The following is a 14,987-nucleotide window of genomic DNA, read 5'->3' as shown; positions in this document are numbered from 1 at the left end:
TATACGAACACAGTTCAACATTTTTGAGACTCAACATTACAGACTTTGCTTATTGTGTCGAAATCATTTAAAGATTAAGTTTAAATTTGATCGGAAATTTCCGGGTCGTCACAGTACCTACCCGTTAAAGAAATTTCATCCCCGAAATTTGATAGAGATCGTCGTGGCTGACAATGAATATGTTTTCATGACGAATATGGGTTGATAAATAGAGTTTTATCTTTATTGATTAATATAGATAAAACGATTCGATTATGTGAAGCGTACAAGTGAAGCTATCACAAAAGATTGAAATAGAGATTTAACTTTTGACGTAGTCACGATTGAAATTAGGATTTCAAGGAATTTAATGAAAATCTTCGAAATCTAAAAGATTTGATTCTTCGGTGAATAAGGAAATTAGGGTTTCTCTAATTAAATGCGGAGATCTGTCTTGATTTCACTATCAAATATTTCACTATAAATTAACTTCTTCCGTTTTGTATCTTTTACCATTCCTATACTCAATTCCCAAATTTAAAAGATTGTGCAAATGCTTAATCCAGTTCTAATCCTTGTCCTTATCCTTACTATCGCAACCATTATTCTCCTTTTCCTACTTCCACCAGAGGAATCTGCTTACTTCTACTTTGCCCTTGGTGTTATAGTGCTTTTAATTCTCTCGTGTCTCTATGTTGCGATAAACATTGATATACACGGATTTGTAATTTATGTGTTGTTATCGGGCTTTATATTCTCCCTTATATTTCAATGTCCCTATTCCTATCTCCTATAATCACTGTCATCCACAGTTAATACTCCCTCCTATTTGCTGCGATTTATACTCCAATTTCTATTTCGGAGCTTTGTCCATTCGTTTCTTCTTCTTGCGATTGGGCATCTCTTGTAATGGTCCAGAATTCGCAGATATAAGTTTCAGAATGAACATTGTTAATGTTCTAAGAAAGAAACGGTAATAGCACAATATGACTTGTCAAATTACCAGAATTCAAGGAAAAGATAGGACTACCAAAAATATGTTCTTGATATGTTTATAGATTAGACAGAACGTAAGAGTCGTGTAACATGGCACATGATGACGTTAGAGTCTGTGAATCATCACGTTTCATTAGAAACTCAGCATGACTTACTGTAATATAATCACGTTGATCAAGTGTCATTATATTATACTAACTCATGCTTCAGTTCCCAACACTACTTCAATAACATTCATATTTTAAGTTCGGATTTTTCAGAATTTAGAAACTAAAACAGTTTCCTTTCTGATGTAACACTGATATCGCGAAGAGGATAATTGATTTCAGATAAGAATAGTTATGAAAATATCTTCAGAAATATCGAGGATATTTATAATGAAAGATACTATGATATCTTAGAATTTCTGACATTGATGGATGATGATGAAGATTTTTCCGCAAGAGTTTAGAGTCAGGAGCAAGGTATTTGTTAATGACTTCAGCAGATACTGAATTATTTGAATTCTTTGAAGGCAGGTTTAGTCTTTGTGATTTGTCCACAGTCTCCTTCATAGTTTCGCATAATCCGCTTTTCGGTACTAAATTTTCTATTGAGCATTTCCAACACTCCATTCTTTATCATCATACTTTTGACTGTTAAAGTCATTAACAGTTTTCGCTGCTTTATCAGCTTTCTCAAAATTTAAAGAACTGATTCATAGACTAGATTGCTTTTCAGAATGTCAGAATGGGAGATCATAATTCTAAGAGATAAATGTTATATGTATACATATAACTATTGATGTAGAAACGCTACGAGATTTTAAAAATACTGATTGCTAATTTTCGGTAATTGATGTGGTAATTCTTGTTATAAGATGTGGATGAGTATATGAATAGGTTTTAACGAACAAATATAATGGTTCTTCAGAGAGACTTAAGCCAATGAGTAATGAAGTTATTGGTAAGTTTACTGCTAATGTGGTGGAATATAAACGGTTCTCCGGTAATGATGATAAAAGGGTAACGTATATATCAAGGTTATAATAAGGCTAGTCTGACTGAAAAGTCGAAGTTGACTTGCTGGAGCTGTGACAAAACTGTCTACTTTGAGAAGAATTGCAAGGTTATTTTGGGAAATAACACTGTCAATTGATTTATTGCAGATACGTAATAAACTTTTACTTAAGTTTTAAGTGTTTTCAGGTGCATAACTATATGCATCAATCTTTTCTTCCGTAGATTAAATGCGGTTGGTTCATCCTCTCGATTGAGGTGTTTTCAAGAATCATGAAAGGTTTGTACGCAGATTGTAATCGTCAAGATACAAATGAGGTTTAAGATGAAATCAAGTGGCAAACTTGAAGAAATGTTTAGTTTCATATGTTTTAATCAATATTTTAATTCATTTTGATTGTCCAATATTATTAGTCCACAGTCGATAGTCCACAGTCCGATAATTCATATGTAGTTTAATATATAATATTCGAATTAATTAATACGTATCGTGACCCGTGTACATGTCTCAGACTCGATCACAACTCAAAGTATATATATATTATTGTAGAATCAACCTCAACCCTGTATAGCTAACTCGATCATTACTGCATATAGAGTGTCTATGGTGATTCCAAATAATATATATAGATGCGTCGATATGATATGTCAAAACCTTGTATACGTGTCCCGATATTTAAAGTGCGTAAAATAAATAACAGAAATTAAATGATAATAAATAAAATTGCGAGAATATAAATTGCGATAAATAACTTGCGATAAATAAAATGTAATCAGTTAGCTAGGAACAGTTAGCTAAGAACAGTTAGCGTGAATTCTTAACAAAATTTTTCCCATAGTTAATTTGTTTGTTTCTAACAAATTTTATTTTGTCCAATGTTTTCTTCATTATGCCACTTGTTGGATTCTAATAGGTCAAAATCCAAATATGAAATTGAATAAAAATGGTTATTCTGCGGTGAACGGATACGTATATCTGTGGGTGTAAGTAGGATAGTAAATGACTGTTGAATCAGATTCAAAGAATGTACAGTGTAAATTATTAATGTGAAATCTAAATATTTTTCGGGTATTACCTACCCGTTAAAATATTTTCACCATTAATCGTTTGTACAAAAGAATTTTTAATTACAATCTTTATGAAAATATACTTACATATATATTCTCTTCAGATGTAATCATGGATTTAATGAGTCAATATGATATTAAACTAATTTGATTTACCGTTAGAACAAGAATATATAATCTCTAGAACATTAGAGATTACATAATTGTCATGTCGTACGAAGATAAATGATGTAGAACGTCATGTAGAACGATGATTATGCTCGAGGTACAGATTGTGATGTTGAGGCGTGTGTTGTTGTGGTATGTGTTGTTGCTGGTGGTACTGTTGATGCCGTTGATGTTGCTGAAGCTGGTACGTTTTGCACCATATTTTCCAAGGCTACAACTCGGGCGCGAAGCTCGTTGACTTTATTATTCCGGGATGATTGTTGGTAGGAACGAGCGAATGAATAAGGTTTAGAATCTGGCTTGTGATATAGTCGTGGCGAGATACTCCGGAAATGAGAGAGAAAATGGTATTACGAATAGGTTAGCCGGTAAATGCTTCAGGTTCTTCGCCAAGAAGTGATTTCGGTTGATGGAAAGGATCACCTTCTTCTTATCTCCATTGATTAAGTCGATTGCGAACCCATCCCCAATTCATCCAGAATTGATGATGGCTAAATGGTTGATCCATTCCGGTCTCACTGCTTTCAGAGTTTGAGTGAAAATTCATATCGGAATAGCTGTCGGATCCGAGGGATTTGAACTAGTTGCGAGTTCCATCTCGTACGATAGAGTAAAGGATTTTTCGATATGAAATGATTTTCGAATATTGAATGATATTCTAACTACATAGAATATCTATATATATAGTACTAAAGATTTCGTAGACTACGGAGGAATTTACGGCATATGTCAGGCAAGTCTACAGTAACAGATGCGTTCAGATATGAATTATCAGATACGCTAAGATATGAATTTTGTCTATCCACTATTCATGCAGTCAATGCAGTAAAACGTGTCTAGACTAAGAATGATAAGCAGGTAATTTCCTAAGGATGATAAGCAGGTAATTTTCGACACGAAATGATAAGCAAAACTTTTGACATGCAGACACGGTCGAAGTCCAGACCCACTAATGCATCTAAACAACTATCAGTTAGACACACTAATGCAAGACCTGGTTCACTAAGGCCACCGCTCTGATACCAACTTTCATGACCCGTCCTAATCCATCTGGACGAATACATTACAATTGATTACATCGCGAGGTACTTGACCTCTATATGATACATTTTACAAACATTGCATTCGTTTTCAAAAGTCAAACTTTCTTTACATTGAAAGTTGATGGCATGCATACCATTTCATAATATATCCAACTATAATTAACTTAATAATAATCTTGATGAACTCAATGACTCGAATGCAACGTCTTTTGAAATATGCCATGAATGACTCCAAGTAATACCTCTAAAATGAGCAAATGCACAGCGGAAGATTTCTTTCATACCTGAGAATAAACATGCTTTCAAGTGTCAACCAAAAGGTTGGTGAGTTCATAGATTTATCGTAAATAATAAAATTCATCATTTTAATAGACCACAAGATTTAATATTCCCATTTCCCATAAACATCATGCATAAAATTCATTCATATGGATTGAACACCTGGTAATCGACCTTAACAAGTTGTATATAGAATATTCTCATCATTTCGGGACAACTTCGGACATGATAAATTCACCATCATTCTGGGAAAACATCGGACATGATAAATTCACCATCATTCCGGGAAAACATCGGACATGATAAATTCACCATCATTCCGGGAAAACATCGGACATGATAAATTCACCATCATTCCGGAAAAACATCGGACATGATAAATTCGCCATCATTCCGGGAAAACATCGGACATGATAAATTCGTCATCATTCCGGGAAAACATCGGACATGATAAAAAGGGCACATTCGATTTCGATAATTCAACCATAGAATGTAGTTTCGATTACTTGTGTCTATTTCGTAAAACAGTTATAAAAGTATTTCATGTATTCGCAGTTCAAAATATATTTCAAAAGCATTTAACAAAAAAGTTATAAAAACAGCGCATGTATTCTCAGTCCCAAAAATGTAAAGAGTAAAAGGAAATCAAATGAACTCACCATACTGTATTTTGTAGTAAAATTACATATGACGACATTGAACAAGTACAGGGTTGGCCTCAGATTCACGAACCTATATTATTTGTATATATATTAAAACATATACTCGTAATCGAATAAATATATATATATTATTATTAGTGATTTTATTTGTCATTTTATATCATGTGTTTTATTAATAACTTAATTAGATATATTTATCTTTATATAGATAATTAACATTTATTACAAAAGTATTAATATGGTTAGGTTTTATGTCACAAATATATTTTTATATAGAAAATCTACATTTGATATATTAATAGTACTAATAATAATAATGATAAAAATAATACTAATTATGATAAAAATTATGGTAATTCTAATAATAATAATAATGATAATTTTAATATTAATGATAAAGATAGTACTAATAATAATAATGTTTGTAATGTTAATACTAATAACGTTTAATGATAATACTAATAGTTATGATTTAATTTTGTTAATAATAATAAATAATCTAGCAATAATAACAATAATGATAATAATAATAATAACAAAAATAATAAAAGTGCTACCTTAATGAAACAAGCTTTAAAAAGATAAATGCCTCGGTCCGGGCTCGAACCCTCGACCTCTCGCTAACCCAACAACACACATAACCACTCCCCTACTGCTTACTTATCTAATTAAATCGTTTCCTAAATCTAATTAACCATTATATTTCTGTTTCAATTTGTTCTCCATCGTCACTCACCATGTTACCATCAAAGTCATATAATCATGATCATCTTTATCATCTTAATTACTTTATTTATTATCAGTACCATAACGGTCCTTTGCTCAATCATCATCTATATTTATATCGTTATTTATATCATCGTAATCATCTTACCAACTTACCATCATTCATCTTACTAACATCATTCAACCTTCTTTCATAGTCATCATCTCCTCTTAATCTTCGTTCTAATCGAAAAGAAACAGAAATACAAATGCAGTAGGTGGGGTTTTGGGGTGGTATTTGGATGGTGAGTCTAATGCTCGATAAAATAGAAAGAAACAGGAAAATAAAAGTGATGAATGCGGTTTGTTGTGTTTTGAACGAGGATAGAAGAAAATGAATGTTGCACTGCAGCAGCTCGTGTGACTTTTTGCAGTCCAAGATACCCATTTACAGCCCAAGATACTCCGGCCCAGCAGGATAACGGAATACGGCCCAAGTAAAAATATACCCTAGTAGCCCATCACGATTAATTCCCTACTCGTATCTTTATCATAATCTAACAGACATATTACCGGCACTTTTACAATAAAGTTTCGTGAATTAAATAAGTCAACAGGGAATAATGGATGAGGTAATCTGTTCTATTTCTTTCTCTACTTTAACCGACAGGAACATAAAATAAATACGCATATCAACAACTTCATTAACTTTAATTGGGTTTTGTAAATTTTCAAACAGAAGATCAGGTGGCCCTTAGAATTATTTGATGGTTTACAGCACATGCAGCGAATTTTAAATCTCCACTAGGATTATTCTAGTATTAACTCAAGTGGGAAACAAAAGGTGGGGTTAGTGTGTAGAAAGGTGTTGGCCACTAATTGTATCTTTTCTTTTATCACCCCATCATCACTTATCATATGTTTATGAATACATCGCCATTTTAACAGAAGAACACAGCAATACTTAGTAAGCTGGAGATTGAAAATAAAAATAGAAAAGTTACATAAGTGACGGGAGCAACAGATGATCATGTTATTGTGATGTTCGATAGTGGTAGTTTAAGCGCGGTGTTAAGACTGTTTTGGGTGGTTTAGGCAGCTGGTCACAACCAGGTTTTGTTTTGGGTTTAATTAAAATAGCACGATACAACAATGAAAGCTAAGATTGTAACATGTGGTGGTTTCAATCAGAAAGTGAAAGCAGAAACGTGGTAATAGAAGATAGTAACATAATGATGAGGTTTGGTTATGTTTGGGGCACGACAGAAAGAATCCGACATAATTGTTTATAGTAGTAGCCGTATCAAACAAGAAACAAAGAAATAAAATTAGAGGTTTACTGTAGCAGCAGTTGTTGTGAACGATTTGTTCTTGGACTGTAAGCAGAGACGGGAGACAAAGAATAACAGTTGAAGGTTGGTGTCTGGGCTTGGTTGTAGTCGTGATCAATGATTTTGTTCAAAAGCATTTGGGAACAAAAGTATATAGTAGCAATTAAATTGAGATGATACCGGTTTGTGTAGCAATAAGAAGAAGAGAAATAAACATAGTAGCACGTTAGTATAAAGTGGTTGGGTTTTAAATCCTGATAACCGAAGGTAGAAGAGAAAGAGAGATATTGAAAGGGTGGACATTTACGTTTAATCATAGAAAGAGAAAAAGAGATATAGGTTGATTGGTGGTAGACAATTCTAATTATAAGAAACAAGAATCAAAAAGAAGAAAACGAAGGATAACAAATTTTGTACGAATTGATTCTGATATCTAATATTTTTGTTTCCATCCAGATTATTACTGATTTATAAGTAATATGGTGTTAATAATTAAATACAGGTAATCATTTATTTAATAAAATACTATTAATAATATTTATAGAAATAATAATAATAATAATAATAATAATAATAATAATAATAATAAAAATAATAATATTAATAACAATAAGACTACTGCTAATATTAAGAATAATGATCATAATAATGTTAAATAAAAATGATTATGAAACATATCATTATGATAATAATAATAATAATAATAATAACTATAATACTAATAATAATTATAATACTAGTAATAATAATAATATTACTAATAATTAATAGATGATACACGTATTGATCATATTAGCTAATAATATCTAAATTACAACTAAATAACAATTTTAATCGTTCTTATAGTAATATTTATATTTTAAGTATTTATTTTGATAATCATTACATTAAAGTTATTAAATTTTTTTTAATATGTAATATTTATTATTATTACTATTATTGATATTAATGAAATTAGTAATAATAATATTTATCCTAACAGTTATATTTTTAACTCTCAGTTACATTTAATTTATTTATATTATAATTTATTACTTAGGTAATGTCTACTAATTATATACATATATTTAATATTTATATGTTTTAATATATTACATTATATATAAAATCATCAATTATATAAAACCATGTATATATATATATATATATATATATATATATATATATATATATATATATATATATATATATATATATATATATATATATAAATAAGTAAAATAATATGCAAGATAATAAGTTTGTTAAAATGAATATATATATATAGAGAGATGGATAGAAGTTGGTGGATAGAAGTTGGTGTTGGTAGAGCTTTCTAGAGAGAGATGGAGATGGTGAACTGGGTGGTGTATTTTATGAGAGGGTATTTAAGTTAAGAGAGAACGATGATGTGGCAACCCTAGGTGTTACGGAGTATATAAAAAATAAGCTACAATAATTTTTGATGATGTGGAGGAATGTGATTGGTGACTGATTTACAACAATTATATATATATATATATATATATATATATATATATATATATATATATATATATATGTATATATATATATATATATATAAGTAAAATAATATGCAAGATAATAAGTTTGTTAAAATGAATATATATATAGAGAGATGGATAGAAGTTGGTGGATAGAAGTTGGTGTTGGTAGAGCTTTCTAGAGAGAGATGGAGATGGTGAACTGGGTGGTGTATTTTATGAGAGGGTATTTAAGTTAAGAGAGAACGATGATGTGGCAACCCTAGGTGTTACGGAGTATATAAAAAATAAGCTACAATAATTTTTGATGATGTGGAGGAATGTGATTGGTGACTGATTTACAACAATTAATGTATATACTAATAATTATAAGAATGTTCTACTCCGTACGTTTTATAGCAATTAAATATTAAATATTTAATTTAAATATATTTTAATTTTTAAATTTTAAATATATATAAAAAAGAAATGAAAAAAGAAATATCACCGACCCGTGCCCACCGGGAAATGATATTTCCACATGGTGTGTTTGGATGAAACTAGCTGGAGCTGGAGCTTATAGTTGGAGCTGGAGCTTATGGGCTAGAGCTGGAGCTGGAGCTTATGGTAGCTGGAGTTTATTATTTTTTATAAGTGTTTGGTAAACTAGCTGGAGCTTATTTTCCAGTTCATAAGCTCTACTTTTTTTCATAGGGTGTGTTTGGCGTGTAGCTTATTGGAGCTTATGGAAGCTTATGAGAGCTTGAGTTTATGATTTTAATAAGCTCCAAGTCATAAGCTTCGTTTGTTAGTAAAAAAAAAAGTAGAGCTTATGAAAATCATAAGCTCTGAAAAAAGAAGCTACTTGTAGTAGCTTATGAAAAACAGTAGAGCTTATGAACTGAAAAATAAGCTCCAGCTAGTTTACCAAACATTTATAAAAAATAATAAGCTCCAGCTACCAGCTTCAAAAACAAGCTCCAACTCCAGCTTCTGCTCATAAGCTCCAGCTCTAGCTATAAGCTCCAGCTCCAGCTACTTTCGTCCAAACACACTCATAAGCTACTAAAAGTAGCTTCTTTTTCTAGAGCTTATGATTTTCATAAGCTCTACTTTTTATGTCTACCAAACAAAGCTTATTACTTAGAGCTTATTAAAATCATAAGTTCAAGCTCCCATAAGCTCTCATAAGCTCCCATAAGCTCTTGCGCCAAACACACCAATCAATTTTTATTCATCCATTCTAAAATACCCTTAACAATATATATATATATATATATATATATATATATATATATATATATATATATATATATATATATATATATTTATGGTTAACTCTCTTTCATTCCCTATTTTGAAAATCACAGCACAACTATTTTATTTTAGACAAAATTTCATTCCTCGTCCCTGAACTTAACATCGACTTTGACTCCCGGTCCTTTTTCTTTTTTTTGTGCAATCCGAGTCCCCAAACTATGAAAAGGGTACAGCCCTCGTCCCCCCGTCTACTTTCTGTCAAAACCTACCGTTACCCCTTATCACGTGCATGTCATGTGAGGGCATTTTTGTCATTGTATTCTCTTCTTCTATCATAAAAACCCCCAAAACTTCACCTCACTCTTTATTCCTCGTCCCCAAATTAGGGTTCCATCTTTCCAAAAAGCTACCTGTTCATCTTTCTAAAAAGCGAGCACGCAGGTCGTCAACAAACACATCAAATAACGATGGTTTCTTGTAATTGCGGTATACTTGCAGCTCAACGAACGTCAACAACACGAAAGAATCCAGATAGGCGTTTCTTCAGATGTCGAAATCAGGTTCTTCTTTTTGACTAATTTTATTTTAATTTTAGTTCTGATTTTGATGTCGAATCCAGAAATGAGGTTTGATTAAATGCTTTGTAATCTGTTATATTTGCAGTTTTCAGATTGTGGTTTCTTTTGTTGGATTGATCCACCTACTAGGGCTGACGCTATCGGGGATGAGCCACAACAAGATTTGCTTCAATTGGAAAAGCAAAAAACAAGAAGACTAAAGTGGATTATTTTTCTTCATTGGGTTGGAATTATATTGTACTTTATTGTATTTTAAGTTGTCAATGGTGTTGTTTGGGATTGTAAAATGTTGGTAATGTATGCTGAAGTACTGTATGTGCCAATGTTGTGTTTTAACATCAATAAAAATCAATGTTTTGATTCTTTCTCATTGTGTTTGCAAAATAACATCAATTAGCAAGAGAAATAACATCTAATTTAGCTAATGACAAGTACCACATAACAAGTACCAATTTACCAAAAGACAAGTACTAATTAAAGCAATTCATTGTTCGTTACAAAAGTACCAAATTACCAAAAGACAATACACTAGATTGTTCATTACATTAACACCAAATACCAAATAACATTGTTCTAAAGACAAGTAACACAAACCAAAAGACAATAAACAGAATCACATTCAAGGACCACCATTTCCAGTTTTTGCTTTCTTCTTGCTACCTTTACCACTTGATTGCTTGTTGGCACCTTTACCACTTGCTTGCTTTCTTTTCAACCCTTCACCTCTAGTTGGGCAACCCCTTACATTATGACCATATATTCCACACCTTGAACATTTAATACTTGTACCCTTCTTTGACAGCTTTCCTTTATTAACCATGTCATCTTTTTCTTCAAGTGATTTCCTCCTGTTCTTCTTAGGACGACCTGCAGTTGGAATTTTTTTTGGACATACCAAAGTTGTTGGTACTGGAGACTTGACCCACTCAGATTTGCCTTTCACAGGGTTAATGGTATGTGAATAAGTTTGTTCCCAAGTAGATAACCAATAAACAGGATGAACATTTGACTCTAAAACAACATCTTGACTATAAACAGACATGTTCAACATTGCAGCTACTGCATGCTTACAAGGCATGCCTGTAAGCTCCCATTTTCTACAGCTGCAAGTTCTCAAAGTCATGTCAACCACACATTGGTCATGATGATGACCATTCACCTGATACTTATCATCCCCATTCCAAATAACATCACATTTCATTGCTTCTTTCTTTATGTTGTCAAACATCTTAGTGGCAGCTGGTGTAAGTGGCCCTTTAGACTTTGAGATTGTTGTTCTAACATTAGCAATTCTTTTCATCAAATATGTTCTGATATACTCCAAAGCAGTAATGATTGGCTTGTCTCTAGCCTCACATAGCCATCTATTTAGCACTTCACAATGATTGTTTAACAATATGTCTGAATGTGCACGCCCTATGGGACAGTATATTTAAAACTTTAATAAAATGCAACTGTAAATGGTACCAAACTATGAATTTAAAGGAAATAAAGACCAATTTTACCTGTAAAATGACTTCTTGCCCATTGTGCAGGTTGTATTTTAGAAAGATACAGATGTGCAGGTTCACTAAAATCTTTAAACTCAGCCATTCTCCTTTCAAACTGAGGTACAGTGGTGGCACTTGCACAAGCCCACAAATGATTCTTATATGCAACCCCACTCCAATACTTCTTCATATTCTGTTGAATGTGCCTCAAACAGAATCTATGTTCAGCCACAGGAAAAACTTTACCAACAGCAGCTATTAGTCCCTGTAACCACAGTATAACCATAGTATATAAATTAGACATTAAAAACTAAGTAATATATGACATAAATTAGACATGGTATTAATGGTACCTTCTGCCTATCACTTATGAAAGTGAAATTGGACATCTCAGTCAAATCCAAGTCTCTAGCCAATAATTCAAGAAACCACAACCATGAACTGTAGCATTCTGATTCCACAATTGCATAAGCAAGAGGGTATATTCCATTATTGGAGTCAAGACCAACAGCTGTTAACATAAAACCACTAGCTGGTTCTTTCATAAAAGCTCCATCCAAACCAAGAAGATCTCTTCCAATAGCATTAAAACCTCTTTTCAATGGACCCAAACATATGTAAATCCTTTTGAACACTCTTGTCATTGATGATGGTGTATCACAATCTTCTACCTCAAGCTTAACAGTGCTACCAGGGTTAGACCTTCTCAGTTCAAGTATATAATCTCTTAGTTCTCCATATTGATCCATGTAGCTTCCCTTTATCAATTGTCTGGCTTTTTGAAGTGCCCTAAAAGCTTTATGTGGATGTATTTTGACCTCCAAATCCTTCTCTAATTGGGCTTTCACTGCTTTCACTGGGATTTCTGGGTTTGTTTGTAAATGATCAACCAACTGTTTAGAAAGTAATTTTGATGTACATTGCCTAATGATTCTTGATTCAAAACAATCATGCCGATCTCTGTATGTTTTAACCACCCATGTATCTGCATTAGGTTCCTTGGACACATGTAAAACCCAGTCACATTCAATGTGCTTTGCCCTATGATGTGATTTTTTATTCTTATCTTTATTGGGTGTAGTGGGTGTATTTGTCTTTTTCCCTTTATTTCCCACCTTTAATTTGGTCCCACTAGTCTCACCTACCTTCACATCTTTTGAAGTTTGACCAGACTCTTTCCAAACAACACCCTCACACCTTGCCCTCACTCTAATCTTGTCATTTTTCACTATTACCAGATTCCTTCTACTCTCAACTGCATGCAAATTTATTGCTTCTGTAACCTCTGCCTTAGTTCCAAACTCTTGACCATGAATGAACCTAATAGTACCAACTCCAATTGGTCTTTCCTGCTCTTGTGCCTTCAATTGTTTAATTTTTTTTTTCCTCATAAAACCAGGGTCATCCTCATCACCAATATCACTATCAAATTGATCAATACCAAAAACTTCATTATCAACATAGTCATCCTTTTGTGCTTCAGTAGGTTGTTTGGTTGAATTTCCCATGTATTCAACATCAATATCAATATTGTTTACAAATTCTCTCATGTCAACAAACTCATCAAATATATCATTCTCTTCATCTACAATAAACTCAGCATCATCTTCATCATCATCATTATCACTTTCAATTAATGCCTCAGGCTGATCATCTTCAACACCTTCTTCACTAACTACTGGAGCTTCACTAGAAAGGACCACTGGTTCATCATCTTCAACATTATTAGCTTCATCCCTAATTACTGAAACTTCACATGCAGGGTCCAATGGAACTTCACTAACTACTGGAACTTCACTAGATAGCACCAATGGTTCATCATCTTCAACATTATTAGCTTCATCCATTACTACTGGAACTTCACATGCAGGGACCAATGGAACTTCACTAACTGTTACTTCAGCTCCTTCTACAACTAGCTTCTTAGCAACTTTGCCTTTTTTACCTTTTGGTTTTTTCTTAACTGTTATTTCCTCTTCCTCAACTATCTCCTTTAGCACAAATTTACTTCTACCAGCTGGACTAACAAACTCAGGCACAATCACCTTTGGGTTGAGTTCATGTTCTGTGTAAACAGACATTTCCACAACCCTATTCTTCTTCCTACTTTCTTTGACATATTTAAGCATATTTCTAACATCATCATCTGAACCTAATGGTTCTAAACCAAAATCAAGGTCACTACCAGGCCTAAGAAAGTGATATACTATCACCTTGAAACCATCATATCCCAAGTCCTGAATGAGATGGTCAAGCTCATGTATTGAAAACATATCCATGTCAATAAAATCAATGTAACTTACTTTCCCATTCACATATTCCCTTCCTGGAGCATCAGTAAACTCTCCACCATGATGAATCTTTAGTGTAAACAGTAAATCATCACACCCTGTTACGAATAAAACACAAAATAAAATGTAAAAAATTAGGGTTTAAAATGATATCGAGTGTGAAATTACAGAACAAAAAATGCAATTAAGATACACAGATACTCACCGTAAATAAATCCAAGATCATAATCAGGATCTATAGGTCGAATTGTGTAATCCATCGAATACGAGCCTCAGGATCGTTAAAGAAGAACTTGACCTAATTTGGGGACGAGGAATAAAGAGTGAGGTGAAGTTTTGGGGGTTTTTATGATAGAAGAAGAAAATACAATGACAAAAATGCCCTCACATGACATGCACGTGATAAGGGGTAACGGTAGGTTTTGACAGAAAGTAGACGGGGGGACGAGGGCTGTACCCTTTTCATAGTTTGGGGACTCGGATTGCACAAAAAAAAGAAAAAGGACCGGGAGTCAAAGTCGATGTTAAGTTCAGGGACGAGGAATGAAATTTTGTCTTTATTTTATCAAGAAAAAATTGGTGTTCGATTCTCTTTCTCATTTGCTCAATCATACAAAAATGAAATGGTAGTGAATTTTCTGGTTGTTTTAATTTCTTTGAGGGTAGTGAAGTATCT

General features: G+C 32.7%; 1 protein-coding gene across 1 annotated transcript; it reads right to left on the bottom strand.

Moving 5' to 3' along the window:
- Positions 1–11,149: 11,149 nt before the first annotated feature.
- Positions 11,150–14,571, bottom strand: LOC139842780 (uncharacterized). Its single transcript, XM_071832886.1, has 4 exons — positions 14,517–14,571; positions 12,374–14,409; positions 12,036–12,285; positions 11,150–11,946 (listed from the first exon to the last, which is right to left on the bottom strand). The coding sequence occupies exons 1-4, from the start codon at positions 14,569–14,571 to the stop codon at positions 11,150–11,152; spliced, it is 3,138 nt and encodes a 1,045-aa protein (XP_071688987.1).
- Positions 14,572–14,987: the final 416 nt, after the last annotated feature.

The sequence above is a fragment of the Rutidosis leptorrhynchoides genome, chromosome 4 (genome assembly GCF_046630445.1).
Source record: "Rutidosis leptorrhynchoides isolate AG116_Rl617_1_P2 chromosome 4, CSIRO_AGI_Rlap_v1, whole genome shotgun sequence".
Classification (NCBI taxonomy): domain Eukaryota; kingdom Viridiplantae; phylum Streptophyta; class Magnoliopsida; order Asterales; family Asteraceae; genus Rutidosis; species Rutidosis leptorrhynchoides.
The sequence above is the reverse complement of the archived record's forward strand: the minus strand, read 5'-3'. Positions and strand labels throughout refer to the sequence as shown.